We start from the raw sequence: 21,173 nt of genomic DNA on the forward strand, positions 1-21,173 counted from the left end.
ACAGTGAAGACAAAGGCAACTAAGAGCTGCTGCCTGCCCTCCATCCCAGTAGCCAAAACCACAGGTGAGACTAAAATGCCATCCGGAAGAGCCAGGGCTATGCACCCTCAATCACAGGAAACTTCTAGAAGAAGCCCTTTAGTTTCATGAAATCTCTTATCAGAGTTTAGTTTGAAACAACATGTACAGGTGTGTATGTATATTAAACTTTTATTCCATTTTTAACTTTTTGGGGGAGATATTTTAAACCAGTATAGAGTGAACTGCTGACAGTGGTGGTTCCAGAGTCAAACGGCTGGTGTTCAAAGCCAGGTTGCTGCCTTCTGAGTGAGGCGACCAACTAATACCCACATCGTAGATGATAGTGAGAACCAGTACATCAGGCACACCCCTGAAGCACTGGCACTTACTAGTGTAACTGTCAGGAAAGGAAAACTCTTGGTTATATTTTGTAGAAAGCATCTACTATATTTTTAATAGGAATAATCTTAGCTTCTGAGCAAAATTAATCTGTTTGCACTAAACAGAAAGGGACCCAGGTTCTCCTTTGTTTGCACAGCTGAGCATTCCAACTTTGGCTGACAAGCATGGCTGCAGAATAGCTACATGGTGAAATGTCTTTTTACATGGGCACTCTAGAGAAGGACAGCTCAGAGAAGAGATAATAAGGAAACCAAGGCCTCATGGGAAGTAGTGTGAAGAAAACAAAATTTGGGCTGGGGTTGTGGCTCAGTGGTAGAGCACTTGCATGTATGAGGCACTGGGTTTGATTCTCAATACCACATATAAATAAATAAATGTCCATTGATAATTAACAAAAATTTTAAAAAAATAAAATTTGAAACGAGGCATATTTATAAGTCAGTAAAATTCTTAATGTGGTTAAATATCCTTCCCCAACTGTGATACACACACACAGGTCGGGGCTCCAAGAGAAAAGAAAGCCAGCTTCTGTCCTGGTCCTGCATGATGTTAGAGAATCACACAATATGCTAATTTTATTTTCTTATACCTTGTATCCCCCTTCCCCTTCTCCGGTGGCCTTCACTCTGCATGGCACGCAGGATGCGTGCTGCCCTTACACTTGAACTTCCTGAGGAGCAGCCTGTAGTAAGGTCGCTAGCTCTTTTTCCTCACTTACCCCTCTTCTTAAAATGAGAAAGGCATGCATCTCCCCACTCTTACCATGGTGCAATTCCCTCTAGAGGCACTGAACAAAAGAAAAGATGCTAATCGGGTGGTTTTCAGTCTCTGCTTGAAACACACTAAAAGAAGATCTAATCAAGTTGTTAGTTGAGAGCACTGTTTTTTTGCCATGTATCTCCAAAGAAATTCAAAGAACTATGACATTGTTATAATTCTTTCTATTTCCATCTATTTATTTAAGTGTTCATAAGTGTAAAACAATGAAACAAGGAATATAACTGATGTTGAAATGCCCCCATCTTAGCTAAAAATACCACTTACGTATTAGGTAAATGAACTAATTAGGATAAAGAACATTCTAATATTTTTAATTATTAGTTTTAATCAGTTATACCAATAATTATGGTAACATTTATTCTGTAAACACGTAAAAACTAAAAAAACATTTCCATTTAAATTTTTTGTTGATGAGAAGCATTTGATAAAAAATGTCAAGCATAAAAATAGATTACATTATGATAAGATTCTTTTTACTGACAGTGGTATGGAAATACACCCACAGGGAGAAAAAATAATTTAAAAATTTAAACTACTAAAGAACTAGTTCATTTATTTTTACAAATGAATGAGAGGTGTCAAATTGCACTGGATATGTTTAAAAGAGTGATGTAACAGTTATTTTAAAACATCAATATTTACATGACATTAGAAAGTACATACTTTGGCAACTATTTAACTTCCCACAAAAATTTTAGATGTCACATAGATGTATGATGGGATACATGATTTTTCAAATACTTTTGGGGAAAACATGAGCAGAATAGTTGGTGGAACACAACTTTAAAACACTTTCTCCAAGTAAGGTTAAAGGATCAACTTACAGATTTAGCTGAAGTAAGCTTTCCTAATGCAGACTCCTGGCCCATCCCTGGCTGAGTTGTTAAGTTTGGGGTGGGCCCCAAGTCAGTTTTCAGCATGCACCCCAAGTGGTTCTCATGCAAACCAACCAACATTGAAGAAGCACTTCTTTAAAGAAAGAAAAAAAAATGCATTTTACAATAGTTTAGCCATGGTTGAAGAAGGAAACTACCTCACATTTGCTTTTGAATTGAGGATAGAATTGAAACTAGCTAAATAAGAACCAGAGCTCACAAAGTAGAATCACCCATGGAGGAGCCAGACATAGAAAAGGGCACCTGGGGAAGGCACTGCTTCCCCCGGACAATCAAAGAACAGGGATGGAGGATCTTAGACAATCTTAAGAATCCTGCTTTCCTGCTGGTTGCAGTGGTGCACACCTATAATCTCAGCAGCTCCAGAGGCTGAGGCATGAGGACCACAAATTCAAAGCCAGTCTCATTTAGTGAGACACCCTGTCTCGAAAAATAAAACATGCTGGGGATTTGACTACTTTTAAGCACTCCTTGGTTCAATCCCTGGTACCAAAAGAAAAAAAAAAATTAGATCCTGTTCTCCATACATGGGTGCACTTCAAGGAGATAACAAAGCTCTAGCCCTTTCCAACCACTGAGAGTGAGAATGTCCTTGACAAGCTTGAGGGAAATCACTATCTAGGAGGGACTGACTATCACACCAAAATGAGAGCATGCGCTAATGGAATACCAACTGCAGATCAGGTGGCAGGGTGCACTATGGGAAGCACTGCTGGAGAGGACGGGGTATTTGCTGTGAAAATGCCCTTGGGATTCTCTGACAACACTATGGGGACAGCTGAGGCATCTGTTCCCTTTTGGTCCCACCGGTGGCCCAAAGTGTGGTCTCGGAGAGGCCTCGTCACTGTCCACTCACTGGGCTGTGCTCTGCAGCATTTGTTCTTTCTTCTTGGGATCACAGAAGAACTGCAGTTTCCTGGGGAGCAGTTTCACCTCCACAGGCATCGCTTCGTACTCTTCACTGTCAATGCTGAAAGAGCCCTCTGTTCCCTGTGGGGACGAGAATGTTCAGGGTGGCTCTCTTGCACATCAGTGCCCTACAGCAGCTCACCACAGAAAACATGGTCTTCTCTGTGGGATTATGCTATTGTTCTTTCAATATTTCGGTGCCCACTAATGACATACAGTAATATTCCTGAACACATCCCAATTCTACTATTCATGAAAAAGGAATTTTTTTAACTTCAATCTCTTCCCTTCCTCAGTATTTTGGAACTAGAACAACAAGGTTAAATTTTCAAATATTTATTAAAATAAATATGCCACATCTTTAAAGAATTCACAAATAACAACATAATCTTTCTCAAATGGAAATGGAGAAAGACAAACCATTATGTCAACTGATGATCATTTTCATTAGTTTTCTCTAAGACTTGCTAAGCTTTATCAATATTTGAGTCTATGAGGCTCTTCCATGATTCATGCATTTAACATCTGCTATGTTGAAGCTGTGGTGCCTGTCACATGGTGACATTCCTGTTTACCTACATTCCTGTTTAAATGTAGTAGCATTGCAGACAGTCTTCAGAGGCAGCCTGTAGTGTCTTTTTTTCCTGGAGTGCCCCAGTTAAATAACTAGCCTTACAATTCAGATACCTCCACTTGCACTTATATTATATAGGTTATTCTTCTAAGCATGGAATTTCAATACAGAAAAATTCCGTGAACTGAAAACTGCTTCCAGATCCTTTATAAAAACATGTTAAAATGAAACCATTATTTACCAGCTAGAGAATTCTTTGTATTACATCATTATTGACACATGAAAAAATACTCAAGAGAACTAAAGATCAATTTATAGAAGAACCTTGACTTGAAAACTGAATCTTCAGAAGGAGACCAATTCCAATCTATAACTCAGAAGGGAATTTTGCCTCCTTTTCAGGTTTCCCTTGTTATGACCTGACCCTGGCAAAATGCTCAGCACATTAGACACTAAAGGTTGGACAATTCATAGGGAAGAAGAAGGGGAAAAGAAAGGAAGACAGACCAAAAAGATCCTATAGGACCCCAGATCCCATGCCCCTGCCCTCCTCACCTCAGGAAGAAGCAGGGTGCACCTGCTGGCTTGGAGACACTCGGTGCCATCAGCACGCAGTTTGGGGTCTCTTACCTTTTTACTTCTGTTGAGACAGAAAAAGCAAACTTAGAAACCCGTGATGGCAACTGCATTAGACTGCAAGAATACAGCAAGTTCTTTCTGTTTTAGATGGTAAAAGTAGTCAGAGGGTCTATGAAGTGGTGGTTTCTGTGAATAAATTTTTCTCCCAGTGATTTCTTGCCCAGCACCGAGATGTCTTCAGCTTAAGAAGCTTATTTGCTATTCAGAGCTGTGCATGAAGTTAACCCTGTCTTTCCCTGATTATTCTTTATTTAAATCGTTCCATATGTTACCTAATTCTTTGATAGTTATCAAATTTAAAAATTAAAATTAATTAAATTATTTGGGAAACATACTAAACTTCTATTTGGTTTCTGTGATTATTACTTAAGAATAAAAATATTTTCTCCTTTAAGTTAGATATTCATGTTTAAAAACTAGTCTTAGACATTATCTAATGATTCTCTACACTCATTGACAATCTACCTAGCATGTTATATCTTTACTAAATGGACTTGGAGTAAAAGTACCCAATACACACATACTCAACCTCAGGCACAAATACCCTTTATGGATAATCATGGTTAAGATGAAAAAGAGGAAAAGCTAACCTGAGCACAGTTGTCCACTATTTAATCATTTCTTGCATTACTTGGAGATAGTACTTTTTAGTAAAAGGAACTCAGAGTTCTGAAAGCAACTTCATCAAATTCTATTTAGATATCCAAAGGACACATACATTATGAGTTCACTTCCTATAAGGACCAAAGGGAAACTTGAGCTGCTGCTGAACATGACTTCACTTAGCTCAATCAACATAATGAGGTTCTCCTGTTTTTGGATGTCAGCGTTCTTAAGGAGATGTGAATATGGCTGGTCACACTGGCCAGACTCTCAGTTAAGATGGTGTGTGGTTTCCAGACACTGGGAGGAGGAGGGACAGGCTTTTCCACAATCCCTTAACTCCAGATACAGCAAATGAATCAAAGGCTGCAGAAGGAGCTATTCAGTATGTGAAGAATTTGTACCAAAGGCAAGAACACTACAAACTAATGAAAACCATTCTGCTGTCAGTGCTGGTGTAGATAATGAGGCAGCCATGGAGACCTGGCCACTGCAGCAGAAATGTTCAATCCCTAAATGGGCACGAGAGGGAGCGCTGAGACAAAGCTCAGAAGGATGGAGCCAGCAGATTACCAGTTGGCATGGGAACAAGCCAGCTCCTCAGATGCTTTGACTGTTGGAGGGTTTATAGTATTCTTAGCCAATAAAATTCTGGCAGAGGTAGGACTTAACAAATCAAGCAGGAGTTGGAAGGGTATGTTGTACTGGGAAAGAGAAAAAGGCCTGGGAAGTGTCCAAGGTACTCAATACCTTTTCAAGTTTTTCATTAATGCCCTGGGAATAGGAAGACAAGGTGAACGGACATGAATAGTAAGGGCTACTGTGAAGTGCTGAACAATTCATAAACTTTCTCATTTGATACTAAAAAATGTCCCAAGATCAGTAGAGATGGTTATGTTGTTCCATTTTCTAGTTGAGGAAAGGGATTCAGAAAAGTTAAATGACATTAATCACAAGAGCAGTGAGTAGCTGAATCAAGATTTATATTCAGTTCTTTGACACTAAAACTAGAGTTCTTGACAATATGTGTGCTACACCGAATTCTTTAAAGCAAAAGACTATTCTTACAGTTTGATCTTTCCAAAAGGCACAGGACTGAAGCAGAGACACTGTATATATTATCAACCCCACAGAGAAGGAAGAATGACCAAGTTACCAAGCAAGACAGGCCTTTATTGGATCTACTACTCAGTGAAGTGGATTCAAACTACTTAAAGAAGCCCCACGTCCTGCAAACCCCAGTCCACTTACCCTATACTTATGAAGTCTCCTTTGCTGACAGTGTCAGGTTCAATGCAGATGTTCATAAAATCTTCTTTGCTCTAAAAAGATTAAGAATACTAATGTCAGTACTCCTAAATTTCTGGCTAATGCAGCCTGTTATCATTCTTAGCCTTGGAGGTTCATATTTTGAAGCTGTGCAACATATAGGGGATTTTACTTCTAATGATTTAATTCTACGTATATTTTCTATCCCTCTTTTGATTAAGAGCTTTGTTGCAAATTAATATAAAAGTCATCTCCATTGGCTTTTTGTTTGCTTGTATTTTTTTTTTTTTACTAAATTAGCAAAATAAAAATTTAAGATGGGAGGTTTTTGAAGCTGTGTTACTCACTAATAGTCAAAGGCATTAAAATCTCTAGGAGTCCTTCCTTCCCCTACAAGCCAACCTTTCTGCCATCCATCCCAGCGATTCTCAGCCCTCACTGTACATCAGCATTCTACCATACCACAATATAACTGCTTGGCGTGGAGGGCCTAGGTGCCTGTGTTCTTTAAAAAGCTGTACATGCAAATCTGGTATGTAACTAGAGTTGGAAAACAGCAATCCGTTTGTTCCCTGATAATGTTCTAAAAACCTTCCATTTCCAACCACAGAAAGCTCTGGAAGATTTGAGCTACAAATTATTATTGCAGCACTAGTAATAATTCACTGTATTTGGTTCCTGTACTGCTGCCTACAATTTGCTCCCATTCAAAAGTCAGCAATACAAACTATCCCTCCTTCAATAATCCCAACACCTCTGTGTTGGCTTCTGTTTGGATAGGTTCAGAATGTGCAGGACCAGGATAACTCGGGGCTTGGAGGGCCTGAGCCTTTGCCTAAGGTTCAAGAGTACCACCAAAGCACACCTAGATCTCAACTAGGAATGACAGAACAGAGTATGTTGACATAAGTGTGATACCTTGCTTGGAGTTTCCCTGTCATCATATTGCTCACCATGTACCATAAACTTCAGTGTCTGGGTTACATTGATGAACAAAACAAACATGCATTTCTGCCTACAAAGAACTTATATTTGATTGTTGGGGTAGAGGGGACAGAAAATTCATCAAATAGTAAATTACTGAGTATAAGTGCATCTAAGAAGCGTATCAGAATATTTTAAAATAAGGTTAAAGAAACAGCAAGGACCATGAGTTGGCATTAATGGCAGTGACTATGTTTCAAAGAGGAGTCCAGGTGAGAAGGTAATCTCTAAACAGAACCCACAGGAGGTGATGGAAGTAGCAATATCCAGGACAGCAGTTCTCACTGACGCATATTATAGTTTTTGTCAATTACGGTTAATTTTTATGAAGACTCTTGGCCCCATCTTAAGAGTTTCTATCTAGTTCAGTAAAAATGGAGTGAAGCACAAGAATTTACATATCTAACAAGTTGCTGATCTGAGGACCATGCCTGGAGAACCACTGGTCCCAGTGGATGAGCCATCACCCTAAGGAAACTGCCCAGGTTGAGGCCTTGAGGTGGGAGCATGCCTGACCTGTGCAAAGAAGAGCAAGCAAGCCAGTGTCACTGGAACAGAGGGGCAAGGACAACAGAAGGAGATGGAAAGGGAAGGGGGGACTTGATCAGTAGGGCCTTGCAGACTACCATAGGAATGTGGCTTTTATGCTGAGTGAAATGAAGAGCCACTGGAGGGTTCTCAGGCGGGAAATGCTCTGGCTTTGTTTTAATAGGGTTACTCTGCCTGCTGTGTTGAGAATTAAGACTGGGATCATTTTGGCAGAGGCAGACAGTGAGCCAGGAAATAACATCAGAGGGAAATGAATAGGAATGGCTAGGGTTCAGTAGATGCTGGGAAAAACCATATTGTCTGATAGGACATTGCGTTGGGGAGGTTGTCAGAGGGAAGGAGCAAGACTGGTCTGAAGCAATGAGGAGTAGAAAGGAGGACAAGTAGCTTGTCACCAGGCCTGATGTACGGGGTAAGGGGAAGGAAAACAGCCACTACTTAAAAGTGCTCTGGGGAAAGCAGAGTCATGTTCCAGTTAGAACAGAGGCCAGCAAATGATTTCTGTTAAGGGCCACAGAATAATCGTTTCAGGCTTGCAGACATGAGATCTTTATGCTGGCTACCCAACTCTGCCATGGTGGCATGCAAGCAGCCAGACAGCACTTAATCATTAGTGTGCCTGGGTTCCAATGTGATTTTACTTAAAGACACTTACATTTGAATTTCATGTAATTTTCACATGTAACAAAATACTATTGTTTTTTTCCAACTATTTAAAGACAACTAAATAAAGACTATTTAAAGTCAGTTGAGCCTGAGGACAGTCCTTTGCCAACTTCTCAAACTTTTTCTGGAGGCACTGTTACACTACTTGGAAATTGTGACTTCCTGGAGGCCAGCCCTTAAGCTTTTTTAGGAGGGAGCAGGGGCACCTAATTTTGTGCCACTGTGGAGGCAATACCTTCTGAGGATGGTACTCAATACCCAAGGTTTGAAAAGGACTTTCACCCTGCTGGTGGGAACACAAACTATTCCTGGCCCTGGGATTTGACTGAGTCTCCTGAGATGGAGCCTGTTCCTTGGTGGTAGCTCTTACTGCTTCCAGGTGGCTTCTCACATGCACACAGCTATAAGCTCAGCAGAAGACTCCACAGGAAACAGACCTGTGCTCACTTCCGGCGCAGCATTCATGTACTCTGGCCTGCAATTCTAGTTGCCCTAATCTCTCTAAATTCTCAACAATCCCTCATTGAGGAAACCACAGGACTGGGCTCTGCTTGGGTCCCCTGTCCCCTCCCTGTGGCCTCTCTCCAGCAGTGAGCTGGGCAAGCACAGGGCTCTCCTTGTTTGATTTCCTTCTCTCTGGGACCACTGTCCCAGACTTCCAATTTCACACCAGTGTTTGTCAACAGCTGTTTCACAGTTCTTGCCTCATGTTTAAAGTGCAGAGGTACAGCAGTTGTTTATTGTTCTGTCTTGATCAAAAGTCGCAGTGACATTGAGAAATCAATCTATTATATTGGCAGAGTAAATGAGAAAAGTTTATCAACTCAATAGATGCTGGAAAGGTACTTGGTAAAATTGAGTGAGATATTTAAAAAAAAAAAAACTCTTAGAAAACTGGTATTAGAAGAAAAAAATTCTTACATCTGATAAAAAGGTCTCTTAAAAAGAAGAAGAAAAAAAAAAGCAATGAAGTCTTTCTGGAAATCAAGAAAAGGACAACAACTCCTGTATCACTACTTCTGTTCAACACTATTGAAGTCATAGCCTGTATGGTAAGGTAAGATAAGACTGTAAGGATAAGTGTTTGAAAACTTGAATTATTTGCAGTTATATAGAATCTAAAGGATATCTGAAGGTATCCATAGGCAAATAATTACTAAGAATTTATTAGCTTACTGATTCAACATCAACACAAATTCAATTTTGTTCATCTATTAAGTCAGATATTCAGAAAATGAAATTTTAAAATATTATTTATAACAGCATCAAAAATGAAGACAACTAGAAATAGATGTAGCAAAAGACAGTGCTATTGAGAAAACTATAAAATGTCATTGAGAGATATTGAAGATTTAAATAAATGAAGATATGTACCACATTCAGATGGTGGACCAATCAATACTATAGAAATGTCATTTCTCAAGTTGATCTATGGGTACAATGTAACTTGGACCAATATTATAAAGATTCAATGTAGAATTTAATAAAATAACCATTCTAAAATATTTATAAATGTCAAAAGAACCAAGAATAGTCAAGAGACTCTCTTTTAAAAGGAAGAAAAACAGAGGAACTCATTATAAAACTATAATAAGAGAAGCAGAGTACAAATATAGAAAATTAGAGGAACAGGCTGGGGATCTAGAAATATTTACACGTACATAGATCCGTGATGTACAGCAGTAGATTAGTGAAGATCAATGGAGGGAAAGTGAATGTTTCAGCAAATGATGCTGGGACAATTGGCTATTTGGAAGAACAAAATTGGAACCTTACCTTCATCATTCACAAAACAATTACGGGTTAAAGTATTTCCTTTTTCAACAAAAATGGAACCATTTGATGCAAATCTTTTTAACCTATTTTTCTTTTAAAAATCGATGATGAGCACCTTGCCATGTTGATAAATATAGAAGATTACATATAAATGTATATATATAATTTTGAGTAAATATAAAATTAATTAGTCCATTAGTTTGTTTCATATATTTTGCTATTATAAATAGACATTATACAAAAAGCTGACTTTCACATGTTCCATACTACTAAAGCTTCTTTCATATTCTGAATATACTCTTTTTAATAAGTAAACATTTTGAGCCATTACATGGTAGCTACATTGTCTTTGAATATTTTATTGCATTTGCTTTTATTTTTTACAAAGAGGGGTAGAAAGAAGAAAAAAGTGAATGTGCTGCTACTAGTGATAAGAAGCACAGTATCATATACTTTTATAATTGGCACACAGATGAACAGCACTCAGCATTCTGAATGTGGCTAATCTTGCATTGCAATCACACGCTCACTGAACCCATTCATTGGTATTCCATCATCAGAGAAAAGAACAATGGTAAAAGAACTCGAACAAAGTACTGAAAATACATATTGCCATACCCTGATTATAAAGGAAATGCGTAGCAGAAATTTTATATTTCTTTGTAAAATTCCTCTGGAACAGACTTTTTTAACCTTCATTCATTCACTTCCACCAATGTGTCTAGAATTCCATTATGTAAAAAAGCAAGGACTGACTACATTATGTATTTATCTGATCGTTTCTGTAAGATAAATTTCTACACTTAAAAGGCAAGGGTATGCATATGTTTTAAACACTTCATATATATACTACCTGAGACAGGGTGTCACAATTTATAGTCCCACGAAGAATATATGAGACCACTCATTTCCCAACCCATACTGACACTGAGCTTTGTAATCTATGGTAATTCAATAGTTACTATTTTAATTTGCATTATTGACATTAGCACTTTTGTTCCTTTATCTTTAAAAAGTAGATGAAAAATTTTGATAATAAAGTTAAGAGGATTATATAAGATAATAAATGTAAAATTCTTAGGAGTGTACAAAGCATGTAGTAAATGCTCAGCAAATAGATGCTATTTTTTCATATGTATCTTTTGTGAATTTTCTATCTTTAACTATCCATTTTTTAATATTAGTCCTTTGTCCATTTCTTATTTATATATTCTAGGAATCTTTGATAAAGGAAGATATTAACTCCCGGTCTATCACATCCTAATATTTTCCCCAATTTGTGACTAAAAATTTGTTTATAGTTTCTTTTTTAGATAAGTAGACAAATGTGTGAATATGAATTTTTGCCCTGAGTGTGGTCTTAGAAAGACCTTGTTATCCCCAAATTTATACTATAATCACTTAAGATTCTACTCTAGTACTTCAGTAATTTTATTTTAAATTTAATTCTTTAATTCAACTGGAATGATTTTAGATGAAGGGACCTGTTTGCCCATCATTTTGCAATGAATACGCATCACTTTTATGATTAGAAAATAACTCAGTAATCTGAATATTAACATTGGAATCAAATTTCTCACTGCATTCCAATTCTATGCACCATTTTCTGACTGATCAGGACAAAAATGAATAGACTCCTTCAATTTGCATAAAAGCTGAATGTCCACAGTTTGGAATGACTTTTCTATTGTCATTCTCACTAATATAAATTACTATAGTTTCTCCATACCACAGCCAATGAACTTTTTCTAAAAATGCCTAGATGGTAAATGGTTTAGGCTTTGGGACCATAGTCTCTGTCATTCTTGCCACTACAGCAGGAGGGTAACCATAGACAATATGTATATGAATGAACATGGCTGTGTTCCAATCAGACTTTATGTATGGACACTGAAATATGAATTTTATACACTTTTCATGTGCCACAAAATACTTTTTTCCGCCCCCCCCCCCACTTTCTTGCCACCACATAAGCTAGGTAATCAATTCTTCACTTATGGGCTATTTGTAAACAGTTAGAAGACCAGTTTGCCAAACCAAGCTTTATTTTAATATATTTCTTTTTAGTGCATTGTCTATAGCACTACTATCCATCAAATTTTCTGCACTGATGGAAATGTTTTATATCTGTTCTTTCTAATATAGTAGCTACTAGCCACATATGGCTTTTGAGCACTTGAAATGTATACCTAGTGTGACTGAGAACTGAGTTTTTAAATTTAATTCTAATTAATTTAAATAGTCGCATGAGTCTAATGGCTATTACATTGGATAGTATATGTTATAGATTGGACCCAAATAATCATAGATGGAGATATAAGTGTGTGTGTGTGTATGTGTGTGTGTGTGTGTGTGTGAGAGAGAGAGAGAGAGAGAGAGTGAGAGAGTGAGAGTGTTTCTCCTGGGTATCTGAATCCACATATTTAATATAGTTACAAAAATAATGGATATTTACCCAAGTAAAAGTTCCACAATTTTTTATTCCAGTGGCAAATGAAAATAGCTATCTTTTTAGCATTTTATTTGTAAAGGCCATTTGTCCTAAGCCCTCTGAAGGCTGACTAAGAATGACCAGAACACCTGCTCAGAGGCCCTTAAGCGTCTATGCCACAAATGTGCTCAACTGCTGCTTCTCATTGCTATTCTTCCTTAAAGGCACACCACATCATCTTTTTCCTGATCCTTTCCTCTCTACACCCACAGGGTAAAAACAAAAAGACTGGATTAATGCAAGAAAAGCATGTACTCTTCCTAGATACCAAATGCTTTTCTAATAAACAAACACACTTACTGTCAGGTCAAGCTGGCCATTCCGGGTTGTGATGGACAGCTCAATGGTGGACAGCTGTAAGTCTTTCCAGATCTCTGGGCTCACCTCTTGCGAGAGGGCTGTGGGAATCCAACACAGGTTAGCTTCTTCCACTGAAATTTCAGTCCCCACCACTGACTAGCTACCAATGGCTCAACTCAGCTTCCCAAGACCTTCTGCCAGCACATCCACTTTAGCCTTATTTACTTCACTCTTCTTACACAGACAGGAAAAATGCCTGAAACACCCATACTGAAAGCAGCCACAATACTGACGGAGATGTAGGAACTAGGCAGCCAGGGCAAGACGGCCAGGGAGGAGGAAGTCAGGGGCAGGGCTAAACAAAGGAGCATGGAGAGGGCATTCTGATGAGGTCAACTTCCTGGATGATGAAGGCACTTGTGGACACCAGTGAGGGACCCAGGCAGACAGACACTTCTGTACTCATGCTACTAAGCAGGGAATCCAATAGAAAAACTAAAACAGATGCGTGGGCAGAGGGCGCATAAATAAATAACAGAAGGAGAGTGTGGACAGGGGAGGAAAAAAGGAAAGGAGGAAATTCCAGAGACCATAAAAAGAAGAAGCCAAAACTCCCCTACTGGATTCTCAGCTTTGCGGCCCCTTCTCTTCAGAGAAATCTGTTTCTGTTGTTTTGCAGTAAACCTGCTTGCTTGTAATCTCTGTGTCCTGTTCTTCAATTCTTTACTAAACAGAGACAGCACCCCTACGTGATACTAATACCATAAATGCTAATGACAGAAAGAGGGTAGAGACTACTATGCCCATTCACAGGGCATTGTTTGGGCTCTTCTCTGGTGGCACCCTGACTGGTAAGTTCAATGATCCTAGAGAGACTGCTCTTGTCCTAGTTATGTCTCTGAAACTGGTTGTGGGGGGACTGCTTAAGGACACTCCTAAGTGAGCAGGGCTTTCCTGTGCAGTTCCACGTTGCTCACCATCCTGCGGTTGTGCCCAGTATGAGGCAAGTCTGCGTAATATTCTCCTGTACAGAGAAGGCCGGGGAGGGATCTCTTCTGGTTCACTGGGAGGTCTCTCTGTAGGTCCCATGTAGGAGATGGAGGCTTCATGAGTCTGAGGCCATTCCTATTAATGTGGAGAGAAAAAAACTTTGGTCATGCATGCACAGTTACTAACTCTGGAAGTAAGGTTAGTGTTCTGCTATTCCTGGTAGAAAGTAATGATCTCTCTCAGATGGAGTTCTCATTCATTTGGTATGTGGAATCCTCAAGCTTTCCTTTCCTCTTCAAGCTCTCTTGAGAACCATGAACTCAGTGACTGCTGCCTTCATTGCTCTCCTTAACATACAGCAGGGAGGAGACCAAAATGGACTGCCAGCCACTGTTCACAATTGCCCAACCGCCACCCCCACCCCCACCCCCCAAAAAATCAGTGTGAGTGAGCACAGAGTAGTCATCTCATAATAAACTTATCTTTGGTTTACAATTGGTGACACAAAAATGAGACTGATAAAAATCCAACTGCATCAAATACCTACTTCACATCTGGAATCATACTTCACAAAGAGGCCAGAACGGTTTATCCCAGTCTCACACTCTAAACCCAGCCCAGGTCTCTCATTTCTGCTTCAAAGCCCATTGTGCTCACCTAGGGCACACTCATCTACTCCCTGGCACCCCACATCAGCATCATCCTGAACTGCATTGATGCCCACAGGAATAATTAAAACCACACCTTAGCTTCTCAACCCTCTGATTCACCACTGCCACCATTTCCATAGCTCATCCTATCCCTGACAGTTACTCAGAACTATTCCATCTTGGACATCTAAAACCCTGATGGCCCACTCTGTAAACACATTCTGGAGTCTTCTGGTTGTTGTTCCCAGTATGTCTGTTAGAGGGAATCACCTCCCTGTCCTCTGGTTTCAAAAGGGCAAATTAGGAAACAGTAACAATCTTGGATTCCTTTTACTCCACTGCTTGCTTATTCTTCCCCAGTTCTTGACATGTGGGACCACCCCTGCCTCCTCCCTCCCTGACACTGGCTGTCTTTGAGACACATTCGCCTCTTCATGCAAACAGTAAGCCTACCCAGGTGGTCTCTGTTCAGGAGGGGCTGGCTATTTCAGCTGGACAAATACAATCAGAAGTGTTAGGAAATCAGACTGTGACCAATATCCTGCGGATATTTTCATCTCTATCTGCCCGCTTCTGCATATTTTCATAACTTGGTTCACATTTAGAAGAAGAAAAGAAGGGTCTTATTTTTTGGTCTCTGAGATCCTAATCACAAAGTTTTCAATCACATTGTTAATTCCTGTTCCTGATCTCTACATGTTCTCTCAGTGTCAAATTAAGAGTCTATTACTTTAAATCACCTTTTTCCCCATTACTCTTTGGCCCTCTTGTGACTTTATTCTTTGATAACATGGGCCCTAGAGAGCCCCCAATTCTGGATCTTGCTGCTCCGTTCAGTATTCCTACATCAGGGCTCAGCACTATTAAAAAGAAAAAAACATACTCCTGTTGAGCACTGATAGACAAACACACTCCTAAAGGAGCATATTAGTGCCACCACAAATTTTTGTGGTGGCACTAATATACTCAGGTCCTCAATGCCACTTGATAACCCTAAATCTCCTCTCTTCCATCTTCAAAATCTTCCATGCCACCATCACCACCCACCTCATTTTTGGCAGATCACTCGTTTCAATGAGAACATTAGGTACATTTGTGAGAATGTCCTTAACTATCTATAAACTTGATTTCATCCAGACCTTCCATCTCAGTAAAAACTGCATTGCTTCCTTGCCCCAGGATAACTAGGGATCCTACACTCTTCTACCTGCTCCTGGATTTTTGTCAATGTAGTCATGCTTTCTCAGTCTCCTTTGTCTTCACCTCTTCCTATTCTTTTCTTTTACCCCTGGGTATAAAAACATGGATATTTCTCTTTAAGATGAAAGAAAGAGAGAGGGGGGGGAGGGAGAGAGAGAAAGAAAGAAAGAAAGACAGACTCCAGGAGCTGGGGTTGTGCTCAGTGGTAGAGCGCTTGCCTCAAACACGTGGGGCCCTGGGTTTGATCCTCACACCACACAAAAATTTAAAAATAAATAAATAAATAAAGATATTGTGTCCATCTACAACTAGAAAACAAAATTGGAAAAAATTAAAAAAAAAAAAAAACACTCCACTGATCTACTTTTTACTTCTCTCCAGCTTTTGCATTTTTTTTAACTCCTCTTCAAAATCAAGTTTCTCTTTCTTCCCCCAAGCCAAGTTCTTGAAAGGGTAGAATATACTTACTGTGTCCACTTCCTTACCTCCCGCTCATTCCTTAGCTTTCCTTAATATACCACTACCCTACCCCCACTGTAGAGGTCACCACGGCTGCCAAATCCTGAGGACGCATTCCCATCTTGATCTAGACTCTTTGCTGTTACTTCTTACAATTCTAGAAATTCCTCTCCTGTGGGCTTCTCTATTGGAACTCTCCTAGATTTCTTCTTAGCATTCCCCAGTCATCCTTTCCAGCTTTCTAAATGTTTAATCCCTCAAGGCTATTCCTGGCCATCTGTCAATGGTGACTTCACCAAACCCAGAGTTTCAACTCCACTCACGCACATATGACATCTAAATAGATTTCTTTAGACCAGACCACTCTGCTGAATTCCACCCAACTCACAACTGTATCTCCATTTCTCTGTTAAGTTCACACAAACAAAACTAAAAATTTCATCTTTCTTCACAAACTTGATCTTACTCTAGTATTATGAACATTAATGAAAAACTAAGTTACCAATCTCCAGTACCTTAAACCAAAAATCTGGCAGTCCAATGTTCTTCCAACTTTTGAGAACTTTAACCTCAAGAGCTCTCTGATCTGACCTGCACTGTCCACATTCATTGTTACTGCCTTAGTCTATACCTTATCACTGAATTACTGTAAGACTCTTTTCTCCAATGTCCTTCCTTTAGCCACCCATGTCTAATCTCTTGCCTGCACTGCTGCCAAACAATTTTTCCAAAATGCAGATTGCTCATGATGTGCCTCTGCTTAAGACTCAAAAACTCCCCAGTGCCTTAAGGATAAAGGTCAGATGGCACATCAAAACCCGCCCCAACCTGTCCTCTGGCTTCCTCTCCTGACATCCCACGGCATAAACTGTAATTAATGACCATGGTCCATCTCTGTGACAAGGACTTCACGAGGCCCGTCTCTCTAACCAAAATGCTCTTTTTTAGTCCTACTTACAGTTCACAATTTAGCATAAGTGTCACCTTCACTGAGAAGGCTTTCTAACCCTTACTTAGATTTAGGAAGCTGCCCTCTCTGCTTCCATCTCATCCTTTCCTATTTCTCCCCTAGCACTCGCCAAAATGTAAATTTTCTTGTAATACTTCTCTCAAGCATATAAATTCTTCTTGAAGTCAGAAAACCTCTTGTTTGGCTTGGTATCCTAGGATTATATCAATAATTGCTTACTGAATACACTGTGGAAACAGTACTCCACCCTTTCAACATACAGTCATGCTGTTTATTCCTAAATGTACTCACTGCTCATCAGTGTGATTACTCCCTTGGATAATAATGCACTTTACAATCCAGTCTGCCTCTGGTATAGAAAGGCAAGTTAATTTTTAAAATCACTATTGTATTTCAGCAATATTAGTTTTTAACATTTAAGTTTTAAATCCAACAGGAATTGTTTTTTTTAATTTTAATATTTATTTTTTAGTTTTTGGCGGACACAACATCTCTGTTTGTATGTGGTGCTGAGGATCGAACCCGGGCCGCACGCATGCCAGGCGAGCACACTACTGCTTGAGCCACATCCCCAGCCCCCAACAGGAATTTTTTTCAGGTTAAGGGATTTATGCTTTCCAAATATTTTGCAATGGACAAGTATTACTCTTATAATTAGGAAAAAAAAAACTTGATAAATCTGAATATTAACATTGGAACCAATTTTCTCACTACCAATTTTCAGATTAGCCAGCCAAACTGATTATACTACTTTGATTAGCATAAAAGCTGATCATAGTATTTAGTCCACAGATAAGGATGATTTTTCTTTTTTTTTTTTTTTTTATTTTTTTTAGGATGATTTTTCTATTAGCATTTCGGTAATATAAATTGCTGAGATTTTCTCAGTGCCAAGATTTTTACTGTGTTTTTCTTTTTGTTTTTCTCTTCTGGAAATCTAACCAGGGCTTTACACATGCTAGGCAAGCACTCTACTAGTGAGCCAGACCCCTAGCCCTTAATAGTTTTTAATGTATAGTATATATAGCAGCACTATCCAAAAGAATCTTCTCTGATGATGAAAATGTTCTAGGGCTGAGGTTGTGGCTCAGTGGTAGAGCAATTGCCTAGCATGTGTGAGGCCCTGAGTTGGATTCTCAGCAGCACATATAAATAAATAAAATAAAGGTCTATTGACAATTAAAAAAGAAATATTAAAATAAAAAAAAATTTTAAATGTTCTATATCTGTACTGTCCAATACAGTAACCATTACTCATATTTGGCTAGTATAGTTTGAAACCTATTGACATTATACATAAGTATGGTTAGATATATTACATTAGAAATTTTCAATTCATTGGCAGGTACTAATAGAGACACATATAAATAATTGAGATATATGTCATTCTGTTCAAGGTTTGTCTGTTAAAAGTGAGTGAATAACAAAGGGAAATAAAATATCAAAGAGAAATTAAATATGGTTTTGGTCATGAAAGAAATGAGTTTGTAGATGAGCAGTGGTTTCTTACAAAAACAAGAATGCTTTCTGTAATTGTATATAATCAAATGGACCATTTTAATGTTGGAGAATGCCACATGCATTTGTTACAAGGAATTAAAAAAAAAACAACCCTCAAATGCACACATCACAAAAACGACAAAGTAACACAGGGCAGGTTCTACATTAAAAATTGCATTTACCTGAAGAGTGCTGAAAAAGTGGGCTGCTTTGATTTTTAGAGGCCCAAGATACCAGTACCTGAGGAAGACCAAGATAAATATGATTAGAATATTAAAAGATATAACAATATGATAGGTAGCACTCATGATAAATGATATGTTAGAATGACACTGCTATTATGATTTGCTGCACTGGAGGCTTTGTGGCTTAACATAAGCATACTATAGTACATTTTAATCTGTATTTCAATGCCATGGCCAACTGTATGTAATTAGACAGTAGAAAGATGTTTGCAATTTACAAGAGACAAATAACCAGAATTTGGAGTCCCTAAATTCAAAAGTATCATTATAATACAGATTTTCAAACACAGAATGCAGTTGAGAACACAGTCAAAAGAGCCGCAAAGATAGGATGCTGAAGCCACACTGAGATGATGCAGATGCTGTACAGCCTTATGTGTTGTAGGACACACAATGGGATCCTGTACCCCATGTCCTCTCACACACACCAACACACCAACAATTAAAATTTGTAAACCAGCATACTTTCACATTACTTGCGTTATGCAGTTTTAGTGGCAAATGTTAAATCAAAGTGAAGAGGACCCACTGAGTACTGCTAGACACATAAAAGTTACTGAAGAAAGGAAGATGCCTAGTTGGAATTAGAAAGTAGATTCCTCTTACATAGATAAAAAGGAACACTTAAACTGTTGGTGGGATTATAAATTAGTATAACCAGTATGGAAATCAGTATGGAGGTTCCTTCAAAAGACTAGGCATGATATGATCCAGCCACATATGATCCAGCCTTACCACTTCTTGGTATTTATTCTAAAGAATTAAAGTCCTCAGGCTATAGTGTTAGATGCATATCCAATGTTTATAGCAGCACAATTCACAATTATGAAACTAGCCTGGGTATCCATCAACTGATGAATGGATAAAGAAAATATGGTATATACATTAGAGTTTTATTCAGCCATAAAGAAAATGAAATTATGGCATTTTCAGGAAAATGGAAAGAACTTGAGACATTATGTTAAGTGAAATAAGCCCAACTCAGAATGTCCAGGGTCATATGTTTTCTCACATATGTGGAAACTAGAGAGGAAAAAGGAACAGAAAGGTGGTAGTGTTAGTGGTGGGGGTCCTCTTATGAAAATCAAAGAGAGATCAGTAGAATAAAGGAAAGGGACCAGGAGTTGGGAGGAAGGAGGAAATACTAGGGAGTGATACTGGCCAAAATTATATTGCCATCTTGAGTGCAAGTACAAATATGTAACAACAAACCCCATCACTATGTACAACTATAATGCACTGATAAAAAATGTGGGGGGGAAAAAGTAGATTCTTTCTTGAAATTTATCTGTGTTATCAACCATCCTACCTTCATTGCTCCCTACTGATTCTGATCCATAGATACTCATTTAGCTCTCACCATGTATATGGAGGCAAAAAAATATAGAGTATAAAATTCCCATCTTTGGGAGTTCATGATTAGAGAAAATAAACCCCAAAATAATAGAAAATAATACATGAATATAGGTCATGGTTTAAACTGTTCACTATTTATCATTGGTAAGGGGAGTCAAGAAAGGACAAACATCATTAAAGGCCTAAAACCACTGGAACAGCCACACTTGTGAAATGAATGGCACAAGAATAAAGTAAGGGCACAGAGCTTAGAATGTAGGTGGGCCTGAGTTGGGTTTAGGTACACAAAAGAGGGAAGGAAGTCATTTTAGGCAAGAGGAGGTGCAAAGATATGGAAAATAGTGACAGTAACAGAAAAAGAAGGAAAGCTTAAAAATAAAGATATATAAATACATAACTACAGGCCAATGACACAGTAAGCAGAGCCTGGAATAGCAGAATGTGTACAGACTGGCTCCAACAGGCAATGTGGAGCACTCTAAATCATTATTTAGGTTAATACTGTGAGGCTACTAACAAGGGCCTTGGTCATCTGATTTTTTTTTTTCTAGCTTACTTTATACTTTGATTTTTTTCCCAGTTAGCCAAGTAGAAAACATCCTGACTCAGGCAGTTTATTTCTAAATTGTCAGCAGTTCCCTCACCTCTACCAATAGTAAATTTTAATACCAGGCTTGTAGTCTTCCTATGGCCAGCTAGGGAGTGATTTCTTGTATCCCTTCTGTTTTTCCTTTCACACAAAAAGCAACTCAGTGGCCAGTCCTAGCCATGGTATAATATAACCACCCCCAAATTTTAAAATTCACTGTTTGGAAACTTGTCAAAATACAGGACAAGTATGTGAGATATTCCTAAGAGGCCTGACCTGTGCTTGTATCTAATTGTTGATCAACACATTTTGGAAAGCAATTTGTTCTCACCAGCCTGTTTTAGGGAGAGCTAAG

At 38.6% G+C, this 21,173-nt stretch overlaps 1 protein-coding gene across 6 annotated transcripts in view; it reads right to left on the minus strand.

Annotated features, from left to right (window-relative positions):
* Positions 1-1,358: 1,358 nt before the first annotated feature.
* Positions 1,359-21,173, minus strand: part of Agk (acylglycerol kinase) — a 76,995-nt gene continuing 57,180 nt past the window's right edge. For 5 of the 6 annotated variants that reach the window (XM_027952200.3, XM_027952197.3, XM_027952198.3 and 2 more), the window contains 7 exons: positions 18,811-18,868; positions 13,837-13,984; positions 12,860-12,957; positions 6,076-6,146; positions 4,138-4,222; positions 2,956-3,089; positions 1,359-2,172 (listed from right to left, as the gene is read on the minus strand). In XM_027952200.3, the coding sequence (XP_027808001.2) occupies positions 2,019-2,172; positions 2,956-3,089; positions 4,138-4,222; positions 6,076-6,146; positions 12,860-12,957; positions 13,837-13,984; positions 18,811-18,868 (748 nt within the window). In that variant the 3' untranslated portion in view covers positions 1,359-2,018. Of the gene's footprint in view, positions 3,090-4,137; positions 4,223-6,075; positions 6,147-12,859; positions 12,958-13,836; positions 13,985-18,810; positions 18,869-21,173 lie in introns of all 6 variants that reach the window. The other variant, XM_027952201.2, reaches the window with a different exon arrangement.

Source organism: Marmota flaviventris, chromosome 1 (assembly GCF_047511675.1).
Source record: "Marmota flaviventris isolate mMarFla1 chromosome 1, mMarFla1.hap1, whole genome shotgun sequence".
Taxonomy (NCBI): domain Eukaryota; kingdom Metazoa; phylum Chordata; class Mammalia; order Rodentia; family Sciuridae; genus Marmota; species Marmota flaviventris.